Source organism: Anabrus simplex, chromosome 8, assembly GCF_040414725.1.
Source record: "Anabrus simplex isolate iqAnaSimp1 chromosome 8, ASM4041472v1, whole genome shotgun sequence".
In the NCBI taxonomy this organism is placed as follows: domain Eukaryota; kingdom Metazoa; phylum Arthropoda; class Insecta; order Orthoptera; family Tettigoniidae; genus Anabrus; species Anabrus simplex.
The window spans coordinates 130506301-130530937 of record NC_090272.1 but is presented as its reverse complement, the minus strand read 5'-3'; the positions used below and the strand labels follow the sequence as shown (position 1 = coordinate 130530937).

Sequence of the window (24637 nt, the reverse complement as noted above, 5' to 3'; positions counted from 1 at the left end):
GATCCGCTGTTACATATTCTCTGTCCTCCTTTATGGGTGTGAAAGTTGGACCTTGAACCTAAATACTGAGAAACGAATTGAGGCATTCAAAATGTATTTGTACAGACGTATTCTACGTACACCATGGATACCTAAAGTTTTGAATATTGAGGTCCTTCGCCGGATGGAAAAGCAAAGAGAACTATTGCTTGTTATAAAACAACGAAAAACGAGGTACTTGGGACATATGAAAGGGGATAACTTCCAGTTACTACAATTAATTATAGAACGGAAAATTCATGGGAAAAGAAACTCGTGGTTGAAGGATATCCAAAGATGGCATTGTACATCAGAGGAGGTCTTTCGTGCTGCAATGTCAAGATCAGAGCTGGCCGTGCGGAACGTCAACCTCCGTTCAGAGACGTCTTAAGATAAAGGTGGGCAGGCGACACAAGGGGTAATTTACCATTTATAACAGAAACGGAAGGTAGTGCTACTGATTTAGTAAAATGTCCAAAGGAGGCCTTATCATTCATCCAGTGGATAAATGTTAAAGGACGGAAAAAATCTCATCACTTACCCATAGTTAAAATTTGATAAATAAGGAGGAGAATAGTGTGGCTTCTAATCACAGGAATATTAGATATTAGCAGCCAAGTTTAGATGGAGAGAAGACCTTATCATAGAATTCAAGGAATATTTTGAAGGGAAATCTTTTGACACTGTTAAGACAGAATTAAGGCTCCAGATTGAAAATAACTAAGTAGATGAGACAATAAAGCTAATGTAAAATACAGTACTGATAACAGGACATAAGATGCGTGTGCACGGTGTAAGAATAAAAAAAAAAATAATAGTAGGGGGGGGGGTACAATTAAGAATGCAGAAAAAAAGACAATGAATGTACTAAAAACATTTAGAACAGTAGGAGGGCATGAATGAAAAATTTCATTCCTTAGTAAAAGAAAAGGGTATAAAGAAGTATTGGTAATAACAAAAGACTTGTACCAGAAGAAACAAAATGATAATCCAAATAGGGGTGCTAAGAATATATATTAAGAAAGTATGACATGGAATAAATCAAATCTGTAGGGATAGTAAAAACATAATACAGGTAAATATAAATAGTGGGAAATGGATCAAAAAAAGAAATGTTAAATGGTGAGGATTGTTGCAAACTGGATGTACAGAAATAAGGGGTCTGGAGGGGACTGGAGTATGTATGTGTTCAACCCTTGTCCTGTTCCTCTACGGGGTTGGGTAAGAAATGAGATGAATCTTCATAGGTAGTTTTTATGATTGGATGCCCTTCCTGACGTCAACCTCATCAGAGGAGTTAATGAGACGAGACGAAATGACATGATATATGATAGTAGGAAGGAAGAGGGTGAAACCTGGTGCCAGCACATAGCCTACTCCTGTCAAATAGCACCAAGGGTCAGCTCAAGGCTTTACGTCGCCATCCAACGGACGAATCACCATCAACAGTGTCATATGCTCTCACTCCATATGAACACTGCGGAGAGGTTTGGAATTTAATCCAGGCTTTTAGCACGCAATCTAATGATTAGAAATTTATACCACCACCACTCCTACTCTACTGACCAACATTCTGATGATGAAAACTTTTTCGACCAATGGGACTTGAACCGGCTAACCATGGTGTCAGACGGTATAGACTTCAACGCCTTAAAGATCATGGTCACCAGGCGGGCTTATGGAGGGAACTGGAGTGCACCCTGCCTAATTTAGATAAGGAAATTTCAGTTGATGAAGTAAAAGAATTATTAGAGAAAGGGTGGAAGGGGAAATCGGAAGCACTTTCAGGAATCAATGATAAATTCTGGAAGGAAGTAGGCAAGAATAACTACATCCTAGCAACATAATATTTAACAAGATTTTTGATGGAGTGAGATTCCCAAAATCATGGCAAGAAAGAATCATCTGCCTTATACATATAAAACATGGTAACTATAGAGGGATAACACGTTAGATTCATTAAGCAAGATCATCACAGGTATATTGGTGAAAAAGATGAATGAATTGGGCAGAGGGGGACTCGATCATGTCGAGACTCCAATCAAGGTTCAGAAAAGGAATGAGGACAAGTGATAATATAATATTGTAAAAACAATAAAGGATAAACACATAAAGGAGCAAAGAGGCAAGATGTATATTGCATGAGTTGATTTAGAGAAAGCTTTTGATTTGGTGAATAGACGGGCCTGTCATCCACAGGTTGGAGCAGATTGGTTTTATAGAGGCATAGATGATATAGTTCTGAAACAAGGAGAGGGTGTTGATGCCGATGAAATGGGATACCCAATTCTGAGGTCAGAATTTGACAAAGCTCTGAGAGATCTAAATAGGAACAGGGCACCTGGAATTGATAACATTCCCTGAGAATTACTGACTGCCTTAGGAGAAACCAGCATGGTGAGATTATTCCATTTAGTGTGTAAGATGTGTGAGACATGAGAAGTCCAGCCGATTTTTGGCAGAATGTTGTTATACCTATTCCCAAGAAAGCCGGTGTTGACAAGTGTGAAAATTACCGCACCATTAGTTTAGTATCTCACGCCTGCAAAATTTTAACGTGTAGTCTATTACTCGTATTTACAGAAGAATGGAAAGACAAGTTGAAACTGAGTTGAGAAGAAGATCAATTTGACTTCAGAAGAAGTGCAGGAACAAGTGAAGCGTTCCTGACTTTACATCTGATCTTAGATGATCGAATTAAGAAGGACAAGCCCATGTACATGGCGTTCGTAGATCTAGAAAAAGTTTTCTATAATGCTGATTGGACCAAGCTATTTGAGATTCTGAAGGTGTTAAAATTGAATAATTGAAAAAAAGGTTCAACCTATTCAATACATAAGAGAAAGAAATGTAGTGATTACATTCTTATTTAATAGTAATTAGAATTGGGACCGGTTTCGATCATAGTCCAGGTCATCGTCAGCCGATCAAAACATAAAAAACATGAAAAACAATGCATATGAAAAAGATTAAGTGAACTCTGGATCGGTATAAGAGGCAATATAAAATGATGATGGGGGTAGAAACTGTGAGTCACTTAAAAGAAAACAGTGCGTAATTTTATGAATGGTGGTACGGCACACGCAATGATAGGTAAAGTCTCACAATGTTTATGAACAGCGGAGAACGGTCAAATGGGTCAGTTTTTACACACCGTCAGGCACAAAGTCACAACACTATCGAACAACATATGAAGATCTATCAATATGTTGAAGTCGAAGACGAATAGATTTATAGAAGCAAACTGCCAGTTCCCGGTGATCAGCGCGGCACACTGAAGGTCATGTGCTGTAGTCTCGAACGCCAAAGTAGAATGGAGAATATCCTGAAGATCCAGTATTTGCCTCGGTTGCGGGAAATTAAGTACGTATATATAGATACATACAACGCAATTAAGTATAACTGAATGAGTAATTGTGTTACTGCTGAATTCTTGGAAAACAGTTGACTTGAAAAAACAATTGTAAAGAGAAAAAAATATAGTAATGAGCGCAATATCGGAAAAACAAATGAAAACATATATGCACAGTGCGCTATTTTTAAAATGAAAAAATTCAGGTCATGATTGAAGTAGTCGAAGTCGGCGCAAGACAAGAGTTAAAATTTGAATGAGGAGAACCGAAATGAAGGTGGTGGGTTTAAAAAAAAAATAAAAGGTAGAATAAATTAATAGAGGAAGAGGGGTAGTGAAATAAGAGAAGAGTAAAAGAAACTGAAGTTAAATGGTGTTGAGGAAGGATAAGATAGGGAAATGAAGGAGGGGTAGTTTAGGGTGGGTTAGGAGGGTGGGTTATTGGAGGTAGAAAATGTGGACAGATCGAATCACAAATGAAGAAATACTGAATCGAAGTGGTGACGAGAAGAAGAGATAGAATGACAGGACACATCTTAAGACACCCAGGACTTGTTCAGTTGGTTTTTGAGGGAAGTGTAGGAAGTACGAAGGGTAGGGGTAGACCACAGTATGAATATGACAAGCAGATTAGAGTAGTTGTAGGATGTGGCAGTTATGTAGAAATTAAAAGGTTAGCACAGGATAGGGTGGCATGGAGTTCTGCATCAAACCAGTCAATGGACTAATGACTCACCAATAACAACAACAAAAGGATGTTTATGGGCAATAACTACTAAATGCATACTCTTATCTACCTTTAACCCTTTTTTTATGAAGGGACTACCTGGCAGAGGCAGTAAAGGTGTACTCGCTCAGTTCATCAAGAAGGATGTGGGTTCAATTCCAAATCAGAAAGTCAAAAAATGTAAGAAATAAGATTTCCACTCCTGGAGGTGTACATGGCCCTGAGGTTTATTCAGCCTACACTACAAATGAGTACCAGGTTAATTCCTAGCGGCAAAGGCGGTCGGGCATACAGCTAACCACTCAAAGTACTAAGGTTACCCTAGGGAGATTGCTACGCTTTAAAAAAAAACATATTGGAGATGGCCATATCTGAATGTGCTACCCTCCAGAAATTGCAGGATTTTTAATGGTTTTTGACATTTTTTCAATGCTGGGGTAAGCCATGACTATAACAACTTTTGGAATATTTAGAAAGATCACACTTTCTTGTACATAAAAATGAGTTATAATTGTCATAATAGTGCAGCAATTTTAAAATATAAATTTATGAAGATAATAAGTTTTACAAATAATAAAAAAATTTAAAAAATCGGATGCAGCTATGGATGCCAGTTCGGTTAATATTTTGAAATCTGTCTAATATTGTGGACACATCTACTGAAACAATCTAATACAGATTCTAACCTAACTGGTGAATTGGCAGCGGTATCCTTGTTTACAACCAGTAATTTGCTTTTCCACTGTTCATTGTTTGACAAGGGGATTGTATCGAGTTGCTGCAGGTTGTCATTTGTACACGGGAAACACCCACATTTTTAGGAAGCGGTGTCTGTCTGTTAGGTCAGCAGCCCAGAGGCTGGTTGGATCCTCAAATAGCACCACCAAAGGTTATGTGGTTATAAGGAAACCGCAAAAACCAATGGCAGCACTAAAATGAGGCGTACTAAGCAAGACGAGGAGTGAGGTAGTTTGCCATTGCTTTCCTCACTGGGTCAGAAAGTGCTATTGCAGCACGACTGACCCTATGAGCAACACCTTTCATAACACTCAGATGCACTAGTCGTGTTCTGAATGTCATTACTCAGGACCACTCATACCCCAGCAGCTTCCATACTGCCACAGCCATGGATGAGACAGGGACTTCGGTGAAAGCTACACTTTACTCTGGCCTGTGCCAAGGGATGGATACAAAAGTACTGTATCCATCAAGAAATAGCAGCAGGCAATAGGAAGCGGTATAAAACAGTATTACAGAACTCACTTCAGGAAGCAGTATAAAACTACGTTACACTTCACACCAATTCAAAATTAGTCACTATCTAAATTCAGTTGCCTGAAGCGCCGGAATCATGTTTAGTTAGTGTGCAATTGTAATTCTCATACTCATTTCCAGAACTCGTGTCTTCCATAAGAACGTCCGTCATGGATTCATTGTCAAAATTTCATACACTTAAATTACACATGCTAACTATTCACAAGAATTACACAAACAAGCCTGCCTCTCGAACACACACACTTCCAGTCTGCATATACTGTACGTACTTTCCCACCCATTTCACAGCTGAGAGTCGACAATGACGCAGCCCATGCTCATGTAGGAACGTGGCTGAGTTATCAATGCCTTGAAAGAAGAGCTCTTGACTTATGCTCATAACTAGTATATTTTATGCTTATAGAAGCATTCAACAGTATCCCACTGAAGTCACAGCTCGCTGAAACGGCAGCTACTATTTTGTACCTACAGTGAAAATGTGCCCGTAGATTCTCCAAGCTCCGTCAGCAACAATGAAATAGCGTGCCCGTAGTTTCTACGAGCGGCATCTTCAATGTGTTAAATCAGCGTTGACAATCTGACCGTTCAAAATGATCAGCAAGTAACTGTGTACAAGAGCCAAATTCTGATACTGAGTAAGAAATAAATTTTGTAATTACCTGTTGCATCAAATTTTATAGTGCCTTTCCTTAGCAAAATATCACTGTCTAAGTAGCAGTTAAAAAACCTGTTTAGGCACTAAAACATCACTTTTTAAGACTCAAACTTACACCATCTACTTAACAGCTATAAACATTTATAAAGGCTTTACTATAATTGTCTGCTTAATCAAGAACTGAATATGTCTAACATCATGTAAAATTATATAAGTAGATGTTAGTTCCCACCAGTCAAATTTATCTCAGATTAGACATAACGGACATTCAAACATACAATATAAATCAAAGCAACAGAGAGATAGAATGCAAATCACAGCAAGAGAGTGTGTGAAGTCTTTTTTCTTGTACTGTAGTATAGCTGAGGAAACTCACCTTTTTTAATACTAGAAGGAATGAAGCCATTTTTATGATCTGAAGTATGGAGTTCAAAGCTTTCCTGGTTGATAGTCTTATAGCTGCACTGTGAGCAACTGTAATAGCCACCCTCTCCAGGATGCTTGCTGCGCAGGTGGTTCTTGTAGGAACTGCTCTGAATAGCACTATATGGACAATGAGGACAGTGATAAGGCCGCTGACCAGTGTGCCTCATCAAGTGGCGACGCAGGGAGTTGTGGTCTCCAGTTCGGTAAACACAGATTGGGCAACTGTGGGGTTTCTCACCTGTATGTTGTCTCAGGTGCATCTGCAGCATTGATTTCCGGGCTGATGTATGACCACAAACCTGGATTATAAAGAAGTCATGTAGAATTTAAAAAAAGAACCTTTTGTACACTAAGAGGAGGTCTGATATGGAAGAACCTGCCAAACCACACTGACTGAGGTTCAAAACTGGAAAAAATTAATTAATTATAGGATTAGCAAATGTTTGAAAAAATGTATGCACGGATGTACAGTGACCACCAAACAAGACTAGGGTAAACTAAGGCAGAGAGCAACCTGACAGGATTGCCTGGAAAAAGAAAAGAACACCTTGGTGGAATGATCAAGTGAGGGCAGCTTGTAAATATAAAAGATGTACTGGAAACAGCTCCAAACTAGGACGAATGCAGACAAGGAGTTGTACATAAATGAAAGAAACAAAGTGAAACAAATCATTGTTGAAAGTCTTGGGAAGATTGTGGTAATAACCTGGAAAGGCCAGGTCAAGCAGCAGGGAAACCTTACTTAGACAGAGGGGAAAATGGAAATGAATAGTGTTTTGGGAAAAATGAGGTGAACTCAGAACACATTCCAGAGAATCAATAAACAGGTGGGAACATTTTTGAAAAATCTTCTGAACATGAAAGGAAACATTTCTGTTGATGTCTAGAACAACCAAGATTGTGGGGAGGAGGACAATGATGTTGGTGAAATTACACTTGAGAAAGTGGAAAAGTTGTTAAATAAATTCCATTGTTATAATGAAGCAGCAGGAATAGATTAAATTAGACCTGAAACGGTGAAATATAGTAGGAAGACAGGAAAAAAATGGCTTCATAGAGTAATATGATTAGCATGGAATGTTAGAAAGGTACATTCTGATCAGACAAAAGCAGTAATTGCACCTGAGTGTAGGCAAGGGAACAGGAAGGATTGCAACAACTATCGAGGTATTTCACTGAGCAGTATAGTAGGCAAGGTGATCACTGGCATTTTGGAAGGGACGGTGCAATTAGTAGTTGAGAGTACGTTGGATGAAAACCAGTGTGGTTTCAGACAACAGAGGGACTGCCAGGATCAGATTTTCAGTGTGCGCCAAGTAATTACGAAATGCTAAGAGAGGAATGGAGATTTATGTAATTGTTTCACAGATCTAGAGAAGGCATATGATAGAGTACCAAGGAAGAAAATGTTAGCTGTACTGAGGGACTATGGGATTAAGGGTAGATTAATAAAAGCAATCAAAGTTATATTATGTTGACAACTGGGCTGCAGTGAGAATTGCTGGTAGAATGAGTTATTGGTTCAAGGTACTTACAGGAGGTAGACAAGGCTGCAATCTTTCACTTTGTTGTTAATAGTTTACATGGATGAAAGGTATAAAGAAGCAGGGGGAGGGGGGATTCATTTAGATGGAAATGTAGTAAGCAGTTTGGCCTATGCCGACGACTTGGTCTTAATGCCAGATTGTGTGAAAAGGCTGCAGTCTAACATCTTTGAACTTGATAATAGGTGCAATGAGTACACTATGACACTTAGTCTTTCCAAGTCTAAAGTTATAACAGTAGGTAAAAAAATCTAGGAGAATTGAATGTCAGGTTGGGAATATAAAGCGGAAACAGGTAGACAATTTCAAGTACTTAGGATGTGTTTTTCTCCCAGGATAGTAGTATAGTGAGAGATTGAAAAGGAGCAGAAAAGCTAAAGCAGAGAGCTCGCAGCTGCGATCAACAATATTCTATACTTAAGAAGTCTTCTCCCGTACAAAACTATCTTTACACCGGTCTGTTTTCAGACCAACTTTGCTTTACGGGAGTGGAAACTGAGTGGACTCGGGAGATCTTGTTCATAAATAAGAAGTACCAGTAACAGACATGAAAGTAGCAAGAAAGATCACTGGTACAAACAGGTGGAAACAATAGCAAGACTGTACTGGGTATGAGATAATGGCTGAGTTAGGAATGAACTCCATTGATGAAGTTGTATGTATAAAACTATTTTGGTGGCAGGGTCATGCGAGGAGAATGGAGGAAGATAGGTTACCTAGGAGAATAATGGGCTCTGTGATGGAGAGAAAGAGGAATAGAAACAGACCAAGATGCTGGTGGCTAGACTCAGTTTCTAATGATTTAAAGATAAGAGAAAGGGAACTAAACAAGGCCAAAATGCTAGTTACAAATAGAGAATTGTTGCAAAGTTTAGTAAAATCACAGAGGATTGCAGACTGAACGCTGAAAGGCATAACAGTCTATAATGAAGACGTATGTATGATAACACGCAAAGTGATTCAGTCTGTTGAGAAACATTTTGATCGTGCCATGGGCCAAGAAATAAAAGTGACAGAATTTAACTCTAGAACTGCGGCTGGGTAGTTCTTTCTTCCCTATCTTCTTTGTGTCTCCACCTGGAGTGCTAGATTTTCATGACTTTTCATAAATATGGCTCCTAAACCTGAATAATAATTTCACCTGCAAGGAGAAAAATCTTATTTTTTCCAAGAAGTATAGAGTAACTTTGTTTCTTGATAATCAATAAAAAAAACTTACATTTTCAGAAAGCAGTATTCATCATAGATCAATGACTAAATGTTCGTTAACTGTTCTAGTCTTTAATAGTGAATCATCGTGTGATATTTTTTGAAGCACCTCTCCAAATGAAGTGGCACACCACATTTTACACATAGCCACCTGACTTCTGACCTTATTTTATGAGTCTTGAAGACTATGCCGGGCCTGGAAGTAGAATAATTTTCCCTATAACTATCAACATTACTATTATCTTTGTAAGAAAGATGTCTTGTGACGAATAGTCATCATCAATTTCTAGCCACTTCAAGATATTTTCGTCATTACCAGCCATGTTTGTTTACTAACAAGCACAGGCAGGTCACATTTTGTTTTTATACAGCACTCCATGAACTTTGTATGATGCATTTAAGTTAGATTCCCTGAAGTTTAAGGAGTAATCTGTACATGCTGTAAGACCCATTTCTTGACAGTAACTTGAGCTACCAGCGTTTATAAGTTAATAGAGAACAGTTCCGTATGTTGGCGTGCGGTCCAAAATACTGACGTACAGAACATTTCTGTAATTCGGTGCCAATGAATAAATAACCACACGTAATTTTACTTTTTGGGGTAACAACCTATTTAAAAAATCCTGATTTACCTAGAAACACATCTGGATGTGATTTAGACCCATCATTGATAATAATGTGTTAACATTTGTTCTTCCATTAGCTTCTTTTGGGCCTTGTTTCACCAGACTCTCCAAGCATATATGCGGATACGGTGCCCAAGCTGACAACATCGCATTTGCTGCAGCTGAAGGCAGAGGTACAAAACCGCTTAGTCATATATGAACAATCGCGCAGTTAGGACGCTATTCGCATGTTATTGTGCAATAGGTTTTTTTTTTTTTTGCAGTATCAGTGTGTAAATAGTTGACAACGGCCAAATGTCAACAAATGACAACAGAACAAAATATTATCTTCACCGTAAACAACATTTCTGATGATCAATCAATCTGAAGCGGAACCCTTGGATTTTTCATCTGATGAAGGATCGCAACAACTCGTACCTTCAGATTCGTCATCAGATGGTGATAATGCTAGGCCATTTGCAGCTGCCTTTCATTTCATAATTTAAGGACTATATATTGTGTTTTTGTGCCATATTTTTGCAAATTTCTGGCCTAAAAGTATTTATTTTACAGTTTCTTTATCACTGTGATATTTATGTTTATGCTATTATGTTTATATAGCCCAGTGCAATTTTACTTGCTGTAAATATTATTTTCAGGTGAAAAATCAAAAACAAACTTTATCTTTGTTTCCGATCAGGTCTTGCAATGCCAGGGACTTCTTGAGTTTGTCAAAAGGGGTGTGGTCAGGAACACTGTTCGGTTTGTTCATCAGAAGAGGAGGTCATCACTTACAGTCAAGAAACTGCACAATTTAACAACAGGGAGGAAGCGCCATCAATGAAATGAAGCAGGTTCTGTGTTGAGAGCTTGATTCTGCTTCCAGCAGGTACAGAAATTATATCTCCAGATGGCACAACTGGAAAGTTGGGGTAACTGGTGGTGTTATAGCTGACAGATGTGAGACTCAAAATGTGTTTATAGATCACACTGGACCTGTTGCACATGCTAAACATAATATGAATGAGACTTCCATAAGTGCTTTGCGACTTACGATCACAGACAAGATTTTGAAACACGTTGTGATGTACTCAGAGGCACATTATGTACTGATGTCCGGTGACTGGTCTCTAAAAATTGAGGAAATGGAAGCCTTTCTTGCTATACTGTACATCCGTGGTACCATAGGAGCTAAGGGCTTACAACTGGACTCATTGTGGTCGGGGAAGGGGGCAAATCTATTGTAAAAGCAACAATGGCTCGTGATAGATTCAGAGAAATAATGCATTTCTTGAGATATGTTAGATCTACAAGGTGAAAAGACTAAAAGATAACAAATTTGCATCGGTATCAGAAATCTAGTATGGCTTCATTGCAAATGCCCAATGTATAGTACTCAGCATGTAAGGTTATACACTAAAAAGCAAATATTGCTGCCCTATTGACTTCTTTTAATGGCTCATCACTGCTGCCAATTTGACTAGTTACATATTGAAATTGCGAAACATAACCATTAACAAACCAACCTCTATATAAATATAAATAATGGAGGTTCCTCAATCCAAGTAAATGATCAATCAAGATATTCATAATTAAGTCGGTTTTCAACCTCACTGAGGAATTAAGGAAACACCCTCACACAATTTAAATATATATTTCTGCCTTTATTTTGATGATGATAATAATAATAATAATAATAATAATAATAATAATAATAATAATAATAATAATAATAATAATAATAATAATAATAATAATAATAATCACCGTATGACCTCAGCTACTGTGTGCAGACATTTCAATTTGATGCCATCTGGCTGTCTGCTCGTGAATTTCGACATTCCGTTTTACTCTAGACCCACTAGATGGCAGACCGAGTAAACCGAAACTCTCTTCGGCGTCTATGGCCAAAATTTAATGAATTTTGTCGGGTAAATGCCAAATATGTCACCAGAGATCTTTTACATGCTGACATCATATGACATGGAGTGTCTAATAGACTTTTTTCCGCCCTTCAAAAATCTGAATACCTCTGCCGGGTTTGAACCCGCCATCTTGGGATCCAGAGGCAGACACTCTACCAACTGATCCACAGAGGAAGCTCTTTATTTTGATAAATGCATTACTATAAACAAATTCTTCGGTGTTTGCCTGGTGTAAATAATTTAACTCCCTTCTTGAAATTTGCTATTACTTGTCGGACTGACGAGAAACCACGCTGTAATAATACACACAAGCAAATATATTACATGTACATCTTCCATAAGTCAATAACAATACAGAAAGGCTGTCTGCAAACCACACAAAAGTCGTGACAAAACAAGGTTAGGGTAGGTTAGGTTTATAAAGAAATTTCCTTCCATTTCAACTGAACTGATCTTTATAGACTATTTAACATTGCTTTCCTTTTTGGAGGAATTCTTGCAGATTTTTCTTGCTTCTTATATATCCTAACTGAATTCTATACATACGAATTAGAAGAAATACGACCGTATGAATAAAATACTGTGTTCGTCATTTAACACCAACTACGTTATTAAATGTAGTATTCAAACATGCCACAATTCTATTTACCTGGTATTACCCGAACAGAGTTACAAACCAACAGAAAAAGAAAATATGCTTTACTTATACCCGCAAATGTATCACTAGTGATTTTCAAAATATGGCAATGGCAGTACGTATAACATCTCAAGTCACGAAAAAGTTATGACTACATAGTGCCAATCTGCAAGATTAACAGCAGTTGTAAGATGATGTACCAGCAAGTAGAGTCCCTAAACTATATGGTAAGCGAACAGTAAGATGTAAGATGTATGTGCTTGCATGGCAGGGACTACAGCTATATACCTGGAGCATATTTAACTACTAACGAGTAGCTCTTCCCTTCTAAATGTTGCCGCAAATTTACTCAGTTCGTGGCCTCGAAACCAGACAAATATAGGCGGAAGTATTGGATGCAGTAGACAAAGACTCCAATATGTCACTAACGCTTTCCTGTATCTAGGAAAAGATGATGTTAGGCCAAATAATGAGTGCGCCATGGTGATTCTGTAGTAGAGAAGTTGATGGAACCTTATATGAAGAAGGGAGGAGACTGTCACATGTGACAATTTCTTCACCACCTTATCTCTCTCCAAAACATTACAAGCAATGCAATGGTACAAGTCTTCTCGGTACCTTGAACAAGTCTTGCAGGGACGTACCAGTATGTATGAAGAAGACAAAACACAATTTGCACAGCACAGTGCTGCTGATAAATCATGCTACATCCTTGACAATCTATCAGGGAAAGAGCAACAAAAATGTTCTTATTATTCTCAGCACTATGCGTCCTAATGACAAAATTGAGCCTGCCAAAAAAAAAAAAAAAAGTCACACACAGTCACACTTTACAACGGCACCAAATATGGAGTAGATGAGATCGACCAAGTGGCTCACAAAAATCAACCAAGGCACCATCCAGGCGCTGGCCAGTTCGTACATTCTACAACTTGCTTGATTTAGCAGGAATAAATGCCCAAGTAGTGTACAACGCAGTGAATGAAAAAAAAGTGAAACACAAAAACTTCATTCCGCAGCTTGGTGAAGAGTTTGCTGAGAAATATGCAACAACTAAGATTGGACATGCCCGCATCATCATAACAGATGAGACTCCAGAGAGACAGAAAAGTGCATGCACTGTGAGATAAAGTCCAACTGCACAGAAAAATAGTTTGTGAAGTGTCATTCCTGCAACAAAACAAAACAAAAACAAAAAAACACCTATTTGCAGCAAATGTACAGCCAAGGACTATTATGTGTGATCAACATGCGACTTGTGAAGTGCCATTCCTGCAAAGGACCAGTAAAGTTACACAATTGTCTACATGTTCCTCACTTGTATATCTAACACATTCATAAGTTATGAATTTCATTATGGTCTGTATTGACAACTGATCACTATCAAAGTGTAGGAAGGGTCCACCTATTCAATACCATTAGAATGTGTACTGTCTTAAAAAACTGGGACTAGTTTCGACCCCATATATATATTGGGCCATCTTCAGCCACGCTCCAATTGGAAGACATAAGCACACATATAACCAATGAAAATATAAACACTCTGGTATGACACAATTTATAGTCTTAATTTAAAACATTGATGAGTTTGAGCAACATATCCAAACTTGAAACTAAATGACACATTAAAACTGATGTTGATGCCAAACTATTTCGTCATTCCTACAGCAGCCAATGTTCTTGAGTTGATCTGGGAGCTGGTATCCTTATCTGTGTAGACGAACAACTTGATTGATAATTTATGTTTGTTCATTAGTTATATGGGTAATGACTTATGTAGCTTTAAGGGGAACATTCATAAGTTGAATAGGTATTCCTTTTCATCAGATGTAGTGATCTATTGTTTAATTTGTTTTGAAGTGAATGTCTGAAAAGAAAATTATTTGGAGTAAATAACCGAGAAAAAAAGGGAAGCTAGAAGATCGAGATAAATATATATAGCTACATGAGACCCACCCTTATGTTTTTCGTAAGTTGGGTGCACTTGGTACGGATACCAACACCAGACTGATTGTTGAAAGGGAGCACGAGTATAGCTTATGATGGCAGGGATTGAACCCTTCCTACCCTTTGATAGTTCCTAACACACTGTTGATGGACTACGTTAATTAACGTAGTTTTATATTGGTGCATGGGCGACCGGCTATATAAATTAAGGTTTTCTCGCACTGCTTCATTCTTGTGTAATTTTCTCCTGTCCGCTGTTCAAATATTACGTATTGTTTACAAACTAAAATCTTTGTTGATTGGAAATTAGAGCTATATTCTTTCCTTGACAATGCCTTCAGCACAGGAAGTGTGGTTTCATAACACTCAGCACAGCGTGTATTGTCAGGTGTCAGCATGACACGCCGTAGCAAAGACAACTCGAACAATGACTAAATATTGGGATAACTGCATACTGATAGTTTATCTGATGTCCCCCAGTGACTGTGAGAGGGTACATGATAGTGATTATGAAGATATGTGTCCGTCAACATCAAAATATAAGCGCGAGACTGCAAGTGCAATATTCAATTCAGACGAGTCTGTTGACGGCGATAATAATACGAGTGAAGACGAAAATGATAGCAGTCAGAGTGAGGTTGATGGGTGGCCAAATAAGGATGAAAACAGAGTCCTAAAACCATTTACAGGTTTTACTAGCCTCACTTATACGGCCAATAATCCCGCGAGTATCCCGGAGGAAGTAGATCATTTCCTTGGCGATGACTTGTTTCAGCTTCTTGTGGAACAATCAAATCTCCGGAATTTTGTTCATAATAGAAGGTATTAAACCTCCCCCAAATACCTGAAATGGAAAAATGAAAATTCAGTAGAAATAAAGGTGCTAATAATTTCAATGGGCCAAATTAGATACAAGAGACTGCTGGAGGACAAATAAATTGATGCGAACACCTGGGTTTTGCTGAATTTATGAGCCGAAATCGTTTTGAACAGATCTAGAATTTTTTGCATTTCAGTGATAATTTGACTGGTGACCACGATTCGGACAGATTCTACAAAAAGAGGCCTATTTTGGACTATTTACCAAGTTTCAATCTCTCTATAAACCTATGCAGCAGCTTTCTCTTGACGTATCCATGATCACGTGGCGTGGCAGATTTAGGACCTATTATCCTTGAAAACTTACCAGATATGGTGTATTAGTGAGGATGGTATGTGAGACCACTATGAGATAGATTTGCAATATGGAGATTTATACTGGAGAAGGTAAAAGATTCCAGGAAACCATATTTTCAGTTTTGGAACTTTACCTTGATTTATGGAACCATTTATACCAGGATAACTATTACAATAGTGCAGAAACTGCAGAAAACCTTCTCCAGAGGAAAATGAGAGTATGTGGGACTATTCGGGTGAATAGAGGAATTCCCCAAGTGTTGAAATCTTCATAAAGTATTAAAGAAAGGTGAAAATGAGTTTCAACGGAAACATGAAGTTGTTCTCCATGTGTGGAAGGACAAGAGGGAAGTTTGAACGATAAGTACAATCCATAATGACAACACAGGAGGTTGTAAACAGATTTGGGAAAAAAGTAGAGAAGCCAAAATCTGTTACTGAATATAATAAATTCATGAAGGGGGTCGACAGAGCTGACTGGTATTTGGACAACTACATATTTCACAGGAAAACCGTGAAATGGAGCAAAAAAGTCTTCGTTTGGATGATAAATTGTGCACTTTTCAATGTCTTCAGGCTATATCAATTACATAATCGAGGATTAAACACAAAAGAAATTCCTGAAGGAGGTTCCAGATTATTGGGTAGGAGAACAAGAGGAACATGTAGAAGAAAAAGAAGCAGAAGATGAGGATTTGATGGGAGAAGTATCAAGACCAACTCCACATACTGCAAGAATGGATTCTGCTGGAAGAATATCTGGAGATTTGAAGCTTCAAAAAATTAAAGCATATCATTGGATCTGGAAGGAAAAAAAATCCTCAGAAGCCCTGCAGAGTATGCACTGCACACAAGAAATGCAAGGACACACAAGATACATCTGGTCAGCTTGTCAAGTTCCTTTGCACAAGGGCAGATGCCTCACGTGACACCACACAAAAAGCAACTACTAGAATCGGGCGTTCCCTGAGCAACGGTTTAACTGGCTGATTCTTCCACAAAGGTGCTGCTACACAGCAACAAGTATGCAAGAGAACTTATCTATGCATAGTCCTTTTCAGGACCAACCAAGCACGGAACACTCATCAATTTCCATTGGTAACAACTTACGGATATGTCACTTGAACATCGAATCCATTTCAACTGCTAAGGGTCAATATCACTTATGCCTGATGCTGCAGAATACTGTAGATATAACAGCAGTACAGGAGAGTCACACCAAGGATAACACAGATCTTTACAGAAGAGGGAGGATATACGGTTATCATCTGGCTGGAGCCATAAATGATGAACAATACGGTATTGCTACATATGTCAGGTCCCATCTCACCGACTACAAAGTAACTTATCAAGACAGAACAGCAGATGTCTGTTTTGGCTGTAGAGATTGCCAGCATCACTGTAGTAAATATTTACAAACCTCCCAACTCAGCTGGCCAAATCCTCCTGTAAGATCCTTCAGTCACCCAGTAGTGTATGTCGGTGATTTCAACAGCCATAGTCATGTATGGGGATATCAGAATGAAGACGACAGTGGGAAAATTCTAAATGAATGAATGGATCTGTACAATCTTCAGCTTGTGTACAATGCTAAAGATCCAGGAATGTTCCGATCTGGTAGGTGGTTAAAGGATTATTCCCCTGATCTGTGTATCGTATCTAAATCTGGAAATAACGATGTGACACAACGAAAAGTCATCAAGTCTTTCCCACACAGCCAACATAGGCCAGTCATTTATTATGGTACAGAAATTCCACTAGTCACCTCCATCCCACAACCTCGATGGAATTTTCAACTTGCAAACTGGGAACTGTTTCAGAAAGGTCTTGGTAACACCATTCAGTGGATTCCCCCAATTACGTCCAATTATGAACGATTTGTGCGTGCTATTAAAGTTAATGCCAAAAACTATATTCCACGTGGGTTTTGGAAGGAATACATCCTCGGATGGTCTCAAGAATGCAATGATTTGTATGTTAAATATTAAGAATCTTACAATGATACAACAGCTTATGACGTTCTGAGAGCTCTTAATAAGAACAGAAGAGAAAAATGGCATAAAACAGTGGCAGAACTTAACTTTACACATGCTAGTTGTAAAGCCTGGAACCTTATAAGAAAACCTGGTACACATCCAAGGCTGTCAAGCACAGTCCCACGTGTGAACGCCAATGCTTTTGCATCCGGACTAATGAAGAATTCGAAAGCTAAAATTGACAAGGCACATACACGAATCATGAGAAATGAATTGTACATAAAGAGATCCAATCTAACACCACATCCTGATTACTCAGGTGACTTCAGCATTGAGGAACTTTATATAGCCTTGAATATGCTAAAGGTAAATAAAGCTGTTGGCTTTGATGGCTTATATCCAGAGTTTCTTAAAGCCATAGGACCTAAAACAAAATTGTGGCTCATTGAATTCTTCAATGAAATTCTACGAACTGGAAGATTACCAAAGCTTTTCAAGCAGGCTAAGATAATTGCCATCCTGAAACCAGGCAAAGACGGAACCGATGCTTCTCACTACCAGCCAGTATCGCTACACAGCATGACCTATAAGGTATTAGAAAGGCTTATTCTAAATCACATTCAAGAGGCCATTGATCAAACCATCCCTGTTGAACAAGGCGGCTTTAGGAAACATCGGAGCTGCTGCAACCAGGTTTTAACATTGACAAATCTAGTTGAAGCTGGATTTCAACGAGGTCTCCGATCAGCTGCAGTTTTTGTGGACCTTACAGCAGCTTCTGACACTGTGTGGAGGGATGGCTTGATGTCGAAGTTTATTGAAATCATCCCATGTCAAAAGCTGGCATTTCTATTGAACAACAAGCTCTCTGACAGACGCTTTAAGGTGTTTCTGAACGGACAATCTAGCAGATGGAGGATTCTAAACAATGGCCTACCTCAGGGATCAGTTCTGGCCCCCATTCTGCTTAACTTGTATATTCATGATATGCCAGACACAGACTCATTGAAAATCCAGTATGCAGATGACCTAGCATTAGTCTTCCAGAGTAAAGGTCTTATGCACTGTGAGAATGTACTGACAAGTGATATGACGAAATTGAATGACTACTTCCATAAATGGAGACTTCAACCTAACCCAAATAAAACTGAGGTTACTGCATTCCATCTAAATAATAAGGAAGCCCATAGGAAGCTACAAGTGACTTTCGACGGAACTGAAGTACCGCACAACTACAATCCCAAGTATCTAGGGATCACTCTGACATTCAAACAACAGTGCACCACGTTATCTAAGAAACTTGGCTCCAGAGTGAATCTACTCCGCAAGATTGCCGGAAGTAGCTGGGGTGCGGACGCCAATACCCTACGCACTGCTGCACTCGTTCTTGTGTATTCTGCTGGTGAATACTGTGCTCCTGTATGGCAAAACAACATTCACACAACAAAGATTGATGTCCAGCTTAATGAAGCCATGAGAGTTATCACTGGTACTGTCAGATCTACTCCCATTCAGTGGTTACCTGTCTTAGCTAATACTGCCCCGCCAGATCTAAGGAGGAAAGCAGCTAAGGTAAGCTTGCTCAAGAAGATCTCTTCTCATAAGAACTCTCCCTTGTACAATGCCCTACAACACCCACCAACACTCGTCTGAAATCACGCAGACCACCCTGGACTGATTTTTAAAGTATCAGTTCTTTCAACATGACCTCAGAGTGGCGACAGCATTGGCATGAACATCCACCCAACAACACTCACTTGGTTCAAGATCCAACAAAGAAGGTTGAAAGATTCCAACTGCCGCGTCAAACCTGGTCGAAGCTGAACCGAATTAGGACGGCTACACATTGAAGAAATGGGGTTTCCGTTCATCTGCTGACTGCGACTGTGGAGTGGAGGAACAGACAATGGAACACATTGTTAAGGAGTGCCCACTTCGAGCATTTAACGGTGATCTGAGGCTTCTACACCAAGTGACTCAGAGTGCTTTAGACTGGTTGTCAAATTTGGACATTTCCATTTGATATTAGATTTTTTTGTGTACTTGTAAAGCCATATGATATATATATATATATATATATATATACCAAGTTTCAATAATTTATCTCATTTCATTTCAAAGTTACAAGTATTTATGTTTCATCCCACTTCTCATACTAGGTGTAATTCAGTTGACCGAACCGCAGGAAAGAATGGAGCAGCGCGTGCCAGGACAACGTGTTAATATTCTACATTAAAATACACTATGTGTATTAAATTTCAAATAAAATATCTAGCGTTCATACGGGCATATACTTCAGTTACCACATCTCCATCGAGGTAGGTCATAAGTGACCCAGTCGCAGTTCTAGGGGACATGCAGATCACCGCGGTACTACTGTTAATGTACGCTACTTTTGCAAACTGAAGGTGGCTCTTGAAAAAGCCAACAAATCAAGAAAAGCGTTCCACTGGCCGAAAAATGGGAAGTTTCTGGAGGTAAGAAAGTGAACTACTTCAGTACATGAAATGTTTATGCGACGATGGATATGGTGATTCACATGAAATGATACAATTTAAAGCATCTGAAATAGCGACTAAACTGGGTATTACTCACATGGAACTGGTGGTGACCGTGGGTGTACAGCTCGATTCATGAAGAGAAAGCAGGCTCTGCCTGTCATAAGCCAGGATAAAAGTGGGGACTGATAAGGAAGTAATTCCTCTTTAAAAAAAAGCTTCGTCTAGCTGCCCAGCTAATATTAGAACCTTATAAGGGCTCGTTACCAAGGTGTTGGAGATGATCTCAATGTCAGCTTTTGTAGAAAAGGTGACCATCAGTACAGTTTAGGGGATGTACGTAGGTGCTTTGAAAAGTTCTTGGAATGTACTAGAATTAAGTATCTTACCTCGGTGGAACTGCTTTTATTTTTCATCATAGTCTCCCTGTAGACTAATGCATTTAGTCCAGCGATGTTCCAATGCCTTGATCCCATCTCGAAAATGAGATTCCTGTAGGCCTGCAAACTACCTCTCCAATTGGCTGTCAGTTCTTCCCTTGTAGAAAATCTCCGTCCACCGAGGAAAATTCTCAGCTTGGGGAATAGATGAAAGTCTGATGGTGCCAAATCAAGTGAATAAGGTGAATGTGGCAACAATTCGTACCCCAGTTCATGAATTTTGCCATGGCAATAACATTTGTGTGCGGCGGAGCGTTGTCCTGATGAAAGATGACCCTTTTCATTGCCAAACCAGGCCTTGTTTCGCGTATCTTTTCCCGTAGTTGGTCTAGGAGGTTTGCATAGTATTGCCCCGTAATTGTTTGGCCAGTAGGAAGATAATCTATCAGCAGAATGCCTTTTGCATCCCACAAAACTGAGGCCATGACCTTTCCGGCCGAACGCACTGCCTTTGCTTTCTTTGGTGGTGGTGAATCAGCATGTTTCCACTGCTTTGACTGCTGTTTTGTCTCTGGGGTATAGTAGTGGACCCAAGTTTAATCTGTAGTCACAAACCGGAACAAAAAATCGTGTTGGTTGCACTGAAAACGGGCCAGACTTTGTTCGGACATTTCCAATCTGGTGCGTTTATTGTCCAATGTCAAGAGCCGCGGCACCCATCTTGCGGATAATTTTTTCATACCCAATTCTTCGGTTAAAATATAATATACCCGTTCAGAAGACATCCCTACAGCTTCAGCAATCTCCCGCACTTTCAGTCGATGATCCTCCATGACCATTTTATGCACTTTTGCGATAAATTCTGGGGTCATAACACTTTTTGACCGTCCACTAAGCGGATCATCATCCAAGCTCTCCCGACCAAATTTAAACTCACTGGTTCACTTGGCAACAGTTGAAAATGAAGGAGCAGAGTCCCCCAGTGTGTTCTGAAAGTCGGCATGAATTTCCTTTGCTTTCATACCTTTCTTTACAAAGTATTTAATCACTGCTAGAATCTCAGTTTTTTCCATTGTCACAAATCACAATGCGGGAACAACAACAAAGAGTCGCCACTACCACACTCCTGCAGCTAGAGCACTGACACGCCACGTGTTCACTCACAAAGGATGTGTGATTATTGCGCGGGAACCTCGTTGCTCTAGCACTGACATCTAGCGGTGATTCCGAGAACTTTCAAACCGTCCTCGTATGTGGCAGCCCAGTACTTGGAATTAAAAAAATAAAAGGTATCTGCACCATGTCAAGGGCAGGTTTCAACCACAACTCAAGAGTATGAACCTGTAGCAAGCGGTTCAGGGACAGCGTCTGTTCTCCATGTTAGGAGCGAATGTGAATTCAACTCCTCTGAGGCTAACAACCTCAGTTGTAAGTCTTGTCGGCATCTAGGTGTCGGCCCCAAAATGAAATAATTTGACTCGGCATGATGGAAAGATCAAGCACAGTCAATACCCTCAAACGGTTACCAATCCATTGTTGTCACAAACAACAACAATGCTGATGTTGAGTTCTATGAAATTGTATAACATAACAGAATTAACCCATTTCTGCCTGCTGTAACATACATGGAGCACTCAAAGATAAAAGCCTAGTAGCAATATGCATCATGTATATGTAGTTTTAAGTGGTCATAGTCTCTTTGCCTAGTATGCCTCAATCGGCTGCCACCATTGGTTTTTATGGTTTCCCTATAACCACATGGCTTTTACTGGTGCTTTTTGAGGCTCCAACCAGCCTATGTGCTGATGACCTAATGGACAGTGTGTCTGGGTTTTATGAAAGGTACTAACTAGTCATAGGGTCAGTCATGTTGCAATAGCACTTTCTGGTCCAAAGAGGAAAGCAATGGAAAACTAACTCACCCCTCATGCTGCCTAGTAAGCCTCAATTAGGTGCTACCATCAGTTTTTGAAGTTTCCTTTTAACCACATGGCCTATAGTAGTGCTTTTTTGAGGCTCCAACTAGCGTATGGGCTGATGACCTAACAGACAGTTTATTCATACCAAACATCACTGATAATTAATCAATTTTCCCTTCCTTAAGAGTTGTTCATATTGGAGGATGGTTACCTGGTTGTACGACTTCTTAAAACAATCACCACCACCACCACCACCACCACCACCACCACCTGTTTGTAAAGGAAGCTACTTGATTTAGTTCTTGATCACTGTTACAAATATTAGAGTGATTGATAAGAAGCAAGTATTTGTTAATTTACATTTAAGACATTTGTTTTACACACTTACATTATTGGCCTCGTGAAGAAATTGCAGATGTTCCTGAACATTTTACAAAGATCCAAATGTGTATATTTTCAACATTTTTTGTGTTACAGGTATGAAACAATTTATTTCCATTTATTATGCATAGTTCAATATTGGTATGTTTATAGAGTGAAACAAAAATTAATTAGTCTATATCAATTTATAATTTTCTTACTAAATTAATTCAGGCAGACTAGGGTTTAAGAAGGTAGGTAGTTGAAAAATCATGTCTCTAATCTGCCTTCTTCAGCACTTACAAGGAGAGGTGACCGTAATTCAGTGGGATATGGAGAAATTACAAAGTGCACAATCACCTGTAAAGGAGAAGAGGTCACTGAAATTCAGTGGGATATGGAGAAATTACAAAGTGGACAATCATCTATAAAGAAGAAGAGGAAGTGCGAGGATGCAGATAAGTGAGTTGAGTGACTAAGTCATGAATACCACAATGAGGGTAACATGCTCCAATATTTTAGTCACAACTTTGCCAGACTTAAAAAAAAAAAAAAAGTAAAATGTGACAATTTTTGTTTTCAACAGAGCACAATTACAACATATAATATAATTATAAAATTTCACTGAAGTAACAATATATTGCTTGTATTTCTACTTTATTACAGAGTGCCAATGCACCTTTTTCTGCAGCAGAAAGTCCCTTGGGATCAACTTATAACCAAAAGTCTGTTGGTGTCGCAGAAAGTCGGTGACTAAATTTCTGTGGCTAGTTTTTAGGTATGAAAGGTCTTAAAATTCTGAGGAACAACTTTGTCTGCTATTCCAAAATAAAGATGGTATCACAGAGCTTTGGCGTAAGTATAATTTTAGTATTACTTGTTTAGATCTGTCCATAAACATGTCAAAATACATGTGATAGCAATTTACTGGGTCAGGATACTAACATTTTTCATTCAAACAACAACAACAGTATTTTAAACTCAAGTAGTACAGCTAAAACTATAAAAGCAACAGAAAAACATTTCGTGAAATATATCGATATGTCAGAAGTTTGTTGGATAGATGTCTTCTACCTTTATGAAAATGGAAATGTACTCAATTGCCACCTAATCTTAATCACTCTGAACTTCACAGGGTGACAGAAAACACAATTTCACATAAATTACCAATCTATAGAATATTGAAAAGTATGGACAACTGGAAAATCTAATGATATATTGATAATTACCAATGTAACTCCGCCATTGTCCGGTCCCAAGTCCGGAATGAGAAAGGAGGAGGGTTTGCTGGTCTGGCACCCAGCTGTAAAATTGCCAACGCCGAGTGTTGGGCGGCGGGAAATAACCTGACTCCCTAAGGGGGCCAACGGCTTCGGGCGAATGAGCCCCTTTGGGTGGGGTGATGGTCCCCACAGTGGAGGAAATGCCACTGGAATCCATTATGCAGCGTCTGTTCTCCAGGTTAGGGGCGGCTGCACAAGGCGTCTGTACTCCAGAGGAGCGGCCTCATTATCACCTCACTGGATCACATCCAGAGTTGTAATTCGGGACCTAGTCCCACACAGGTGACACCTTGACAGTCAACCATGGAAGGTCTTTTAAGGAATACTCCACCGGCTGAACCAAGAGTTCAGAGAAGGCAGCATTCGGATACGGTGGGCTGCCACCTGAAAGATACTGTGAAGTCGGAGGCACGGAAATACCCCAGTACTACATACACGAATGAGACAAAATCAAGAATCAAACCAAAGCAGATAACATACTTCTCTACACACAACATAAACTCACTCATGCAAACCGGTAAACTAAAAGTGATCACCGACATAATGGACCAACACAAAATTCTTATCATGGGATTACAGGAAATTAGAAACACTGACCAGGATGCCTTGGAATCTCAAGGGTACAGACTTTATAAAGGTATGCCCGGGAAGAGAGTGATGAAGAATGTCCCACAATTTGGAACAGGATTTTTGGTCAGCCTTAAAATAATAAACTCAGTTCAAGA

At 39.2% G+C, this 24637-nt stretch overlaps 1 protein-coding gene across 4 annotated transcripts in view; it reads right to left on the bottom strand.

Annotated features, from left to right (window-relative positions):
* The window catches only part of LOC136878888 (gastrula zinc finger protein XlCGF26.1), a 222971-nt gene that overhangs the window by 30043 nt on the left and 168291 nt on the right, over positions 1 to 24637 (bottom strand). For all 4 annotated transcript variants that reach the window (XM_067152466.2, XM_068228849.1, XM_068228850.1 and 1 more), the window contains exon 10: positions 6404 to 6752. In XM_067152466.2, the coding sequence (XP_067008567.2) occupies positions 6404 to 6752 (349 nt within the window). The remainder of the gene's footprint in view (positions 1 to 6403; positions 6753 to 24637) is intronic.